Source organism: Lipotes vexillifer, unplaced genomic scaffold (assembly GCF_000442215.2).
Source record: "Lipotes vexillifer unplaced genomic scaffold, Lipotes_vexillifer_v1.1 scaffold1306, whole genome shotgun sequence".
NCBI lineage: Eukaryota > Metazoa > Chordata > Mammalia > Artiodactyla > Lipotidae > Lipotes > Lipotes vexillifer.
In genome coordinates, this window is record NW_006786512.1 from 1290064 (window position 1) to 1295204 (window position 5141).

A 5141-nucleotide genomic window follows, 5' to 3' on the forward strand; every position below is an offset into this window, starting at 1 on the left:
GGCCTCTCACTGTTGTGGCCTCTCCCGTTGCGGAGCACAGGCTCCGGACGCGCAGGCTCAGCGGCCATGGCTCACGGGCCCAACCGCTCCGTGGCATGTGGGATCTTCCAGGACCGGGTCACGAACCCATGTCCCCTGCATCGGCAGGCGGACTCTCAACCACTGCGCCACCAGGGAAGCCCCGCTAAACACTTAATATATATTAGCTAGCAGGAGGTCATTAGGAAATAATACAGAATCTAGTAGGAAGTATCAGTTTTATGACTTTGTACATTTTCAGTTCTTGCTCAGAATTTCAATCTAAATAAGTTGTTTAACATCTCTCCTTTTAATCTAGTTTACCAGTATATCCTAAATATCCCATCAGAGGAGAATGGTTAAATTATCCAAGATGTCATTATGAAGACTAACAATGGAGAATGTTCCCATTTTTAAAAATTACAGTTTGAGGGCTTCCCCGGTGGCACAGTGGTTAAGAATCTGCCTGCCAGTGCAGGGGACACGGGTATGAGCCCTGGTCCGGGAAGATCCCACATGCCACAGAGCAACTAAGCCCATGCGCGGCAACTGCTGAGCCTGCGCTCTAGAGCCCGTGCTCCGCAACAAGAGAAGCCACCGCAGTGAGAAGCCCACGCACCGCAAAGAGGAGTAGTCGCCGCTCGCCACAACTAGAGAAAGCCCGTGTACAGCAACGAAGACCCAACACAGACAAAAATAAATAAATATAATAAATAAATTAAAAATAAATAAGTAAATCTATATAACTTAGAAAATGAAAGTCCTACTATTCTGTCTCCACCCCCACCCCAAAACTGTTAAAAGTTTGATCTGTATTGTTTCAATGTGTATGTGTTTTCACATCAAGTAACTACACAAACTGTAAATTTCTTTTTGGCCGCGTTGGGTCTTCGTTGCTGTGTGTGGGCTTTCTCTAGCTGCGGCGAGCAGGGGCTACTCATCGTTGCGGTACACAGGCTTCCCATTGCAGTGGCTCACAAGATACGTATGTGAATATGTTCAATAAGCAGATAGATATATAGTTTTGAGGCTGAGATCTGTCTGAGAGTGTTAAGATGTAGCTGGGGCTTTTATGGGAGTGGGCGAATAAGAGCATAAGAAGGGAGAAGGCCGAGGGCAGAATCCTGAAGAAATGTTTCTAGCCTTTCCTTTGTAAGCCACACAGTGCCTTGAACATGGTAGTTTAGCAATACTTATTAGCTGTTACTAATGACCCTGATAAGTGGAGAAAATAACCTTTGCATGATCCAATACACAGAAATAACCTAAGGGTAAATTTGATACTATATATAATAAGCTATACATTTTTTCAAATAAAAAATATTGTTAATACTATATTCAGTTATTTAAAAATACTTCTACTTTTTTTTGATTATAAGATTAATAAGTGTTCATTAAAGAAAGTCTAACATTATAAATCTGTGTACTAAAATGTACTGTGTCCAAGTTGATCTTTTCATCTTCTGCCTACCCCCAAAAAAGTTATTCCTTCATTCCCTCCTCAGTGAGTGACAATACCAGTTGCCTAATCCAGTAATCAAATAAAAAGGAATTACAGTTCGACTGCAGAGTTCCTGTTCTAACCATTATGCTGTATTGCCTCTATTTTATTTCCTCTTTGAGTTTTCCTCCTCCTCCCCCATAGCCAGTTATCCAAGCCCAGCTGATTCTGCTTCCTGTTTCTTGACTCGGTCCAATTCTCTCCTGTCCTTTGCCACAGCCTTAGTGCAGGCATCCTCATCTCTCTTGGACTAGAACACTGGTGCACACAGTGATCCCCTTACCTGTGTTCTGTTCCCCTCTGCGCATTTGACCATTTCATTCCTCCACTTAAAATCATTCGTTGCCTTTCCATTTCTCACAAAGGCTCTTCTGGGCCTGGCCTGTGCCTTTTCCTCTGCTCCTGACCTTTTGCACAAGCTCACTCTTCTGCTTAGAAAACTGCTGTCCTCCCCCAAGTCTCCTCTTTCTGGTTAGCATAGTATCATTTCTTCCAAGAAACTTCAACCTCCTTACGCTTTGACTTCTTAGACTGCTCTTTGGCCCTGTGGCAGTCTCCATGCCTCTCATCATGGAACTTGTCCCACTTTATTATAGATGTTTAACCATCTTTACCATTAGACTGTAATCTCTACCAGAGCTGAGACAATGTCAGTCTTGCTCACCTTCCTCTGCTAGAACATAGTACATGGCCTTTGCCCATAGTATATGTTCAACAAATATTTGTTAAATGAATGAATGTATGAATAAGTAAATAAATGAGTATTATCTCTGCCTTCAAGAAAATTACTCTTCAACTGGGAGGAAAAACCATATATACCATGAAGTAATAATGCTAATTATTCCTCAGCATCATGTTGACAGTCTAGTGGCAGAACCCAGGTAAAAATTTGGTTCTCTTGACTACTACTAATCTATGCCTTTTTTGCTGGACACTACTGCATTTAATTTAAACCAGTGTTTTTTAATCAGCACCTCATAGAATTAGTTTTGTATTTTTATTTTAGTGTCAGCTCCGTTTTACAAAATCTTCAGTGCAGTAAATACTTTGATTTTACCTTTCATAATGCCATATGGAAGATAGAAATAGAAGTTTATAAGTTTTTTCAGTATAACTCAAATTAGATGAGTTTCATAATTTATCTTTTTTTTTTCCTTTTAGTTGTTATTGCTGCTGATGGGGTGTTGAAGGTAGGACTCTTTATTTTAATTTTTAAAAATTTCGTTAATTTCAGATGTAGGTTTTGTGACTGGTAATTCTTTTATTAGTCAGTGAGTAAAAAGTTGATACTCGTTTCTCTTTTCTCAGATCTGTGATTTTGGTGCCTCTCGGTTCCACAACCACACAACGCACATGTCCTTGGTTGGAACTTTCCCGTGGATGGCTCCAGAAGTTATCCAGAGTCTCCCTGTGTCTGAAACTTGTGACACATATTCCTATGGTGTGGTGAGTTCATTTCTCATTTTTTGTTGTTAAAGGACATGCAAAAAGCAAACAACTTGCAGAAGCGGGGTATGACAATTTAACACAGTTTTAAAACAATGATGCTGTTTCTGGTAGAATGCCCAGAGCAGGGGCAACAGAGAGAATATTTTCTAATTACTAGAAGGTTTACTTTGATCATTTTTATGCATCTGAGTTATTTTGTCCTGTGTTGAGAAGAAGCCAGTGCCATCTGCAAGAAGCAAATTTAGATGGAACCCAAAATAGTGTTGGGCCTGATGCCCTCCTGTGGAGAGTGCCTTCCTGGGTGGACATATGTCTGTAGAATATCTCTGCAAGTCAGTAGATACAACGTGGAATAGGACTTCGTTGTCATGTGTTGCTCAGAAACCACCAAGATCTATCTGCCGAATGAGTTAATTAACAGGAAATGTCAACCATTAAACTGATTAGTGAACTTGTGGAGAATACAGAAGAAAATGTGCTTATCATCTAGCACATAGCCTTGCCCATGTCTGCTGCAATGGCTATCTGAAGCATGAATCTAAAAGGTCTCACATAAGAATACCAGCAGAGCAACATAGTTACAAGAACAGAATAATGTGCCGGTCGGGAGGTGGGATGCTCAAGGAATAGAGACCACAGGAATGAATCAGTGAAGGAGCAGAAGCTGCTAGAGGAGGAGTTTTGAGATGGATCATTCTTGAGGAATAAGTTGTATCTGAATAAGCAGAGAGAAGGAAGTGGGGGCAATGGGGGAGGAGGGGCGGGGAGGGGAGAGTGGGCAGGGAGGTTCCTTGGTGGAGGAAGGAATTTGTTTGTTGCCCTTTTTGAGGATAAGTTTTTGATCCCTAAAAATGCTGTATTTCCTTTAAAAAGTCCAAAATAGTGTTTGGAACCCCCTGTCTTCGCCTCTCATCTCCTGATCATATTGCCTCTCTATTTTATAACTTCTTAAAAGGAGACTTTCATAATAATGGGGAAAAAGCAGTCTAACTTTACACCAAATCAACATGCCTCTTCTTCCTGAACTTCTGTGTTTTCAACTGAAGGTGATAGGTGATAGCACAGGAGACCAACACTGTCAAACCCATTCCTTTTTCTTTAGAGTTCATCAGTCTCTAGGTAATTACTGCTAGCCTCAGTAAGTTCTGGGCTGGTTTCAGTTAGCTAGCTTTTTCTAAATCATTACTACATCTTATGTATACCAAATTAATATAATATCAGTTTTGTTGGCTATTGAAAAAAATCATTTCATGAATGAAATATATGTTTTTGATGAAAGGCTAGAATTGTAAAAGTTGTAAGACAGTAGTAGCATCAGGTTAAATACCTAATTTTCCTTAATTCTGTGTGCTTCTAAGAATGAAGGCTATAACCTATTTTAGACAGTGATCAAATAATTCTTATCAAAAGAAAGGGAAAAAACCAAAAGTTCCTGAAGAAATATATTCTAAAGCTGGTCCCATATGTCAAAAGTTACTACGTTCTAACCATCCTACAAATCATCTGCTGGGGAGTCTGAAAATGGGGAAATTTGTTGCGATTTAAGACTGTTTGTGAGATTATTTCCTCTTAATGAAGTTATGTTCCTCATTTTTTTTTTTTTTTTTTTGCGGTATGCGGGCCTCTCACCGCTGTGGCCTCTCCCGTTGCGGAGCACAGGTTCCGGACACTCAGGCTCAGTGGCCATGGCTCACGGGCCCAGCCGCTCCGCGGCATGTGGGATCCTCCCAGACCGGGGCACGAACCCATGTCCCCTGCATCGGCAGGCGGACTCTCAACCACTGCGCCACCAGGGAAGCCCTATGTTCCTCATTTTTAAGCAAAAATCTATTTATTGTGTCAGGCACTGTGCTAGACACCAACTTAGGGCAATTTACTTTGCCTGCTCCTTAGGACCAGTGTCTCATTTTATCCTGTGGAAACGGGAGCCAGCAAACTTTGTCTATAAAGGCCAGATAGTAAATATTTTAGACTACGAGGGCCACTTACAGTCTCTGTTGCATATTCTTTTGTTTTTTACAACTCTTTAAAACCGGTAAAACCACTCTGCCATCTGTAGCGGACTGACATTTGAGACCCCTGTGGAACCCTCTTATTCCAGATGGGAAGACAAGCCACATGGCTGAAGAATGGTTCCTAGTATTTTGATAAGGGACCACAATTCTCACTCTTT

At 41.1% G+C, this 5141-nt stretch overlaps 1 protein-coding gene across 2 annotated transcripts in view; it reads left to right on the forward strand.

Moving 5' to 3' along the window:
- Nucleotides 1-5141, forward strand: part of MAP3K20 (mitogen-activated protein kinase kinase kinase 20) — a 183197-nt gene that overhangs the window by 98339 nt on the left and 79717 nt on the right. For both annotated transcript variants that reach the window (XM_007458848.1, XM_007458847.1), the window contains 2 exons: nucleotides 2681-2709; nucleotides 2828-2965. In XM_007458848.1, the coding sequence (XP_007458910.1) occupies nucleotides 2681-2709; nucleotides 2828-2965 (167 nt within the window). The remainder of the gene's footprint in view (nucleotides 1-2680; nucleotides 2710-2827; nucleotides 2966-5141) is intronic.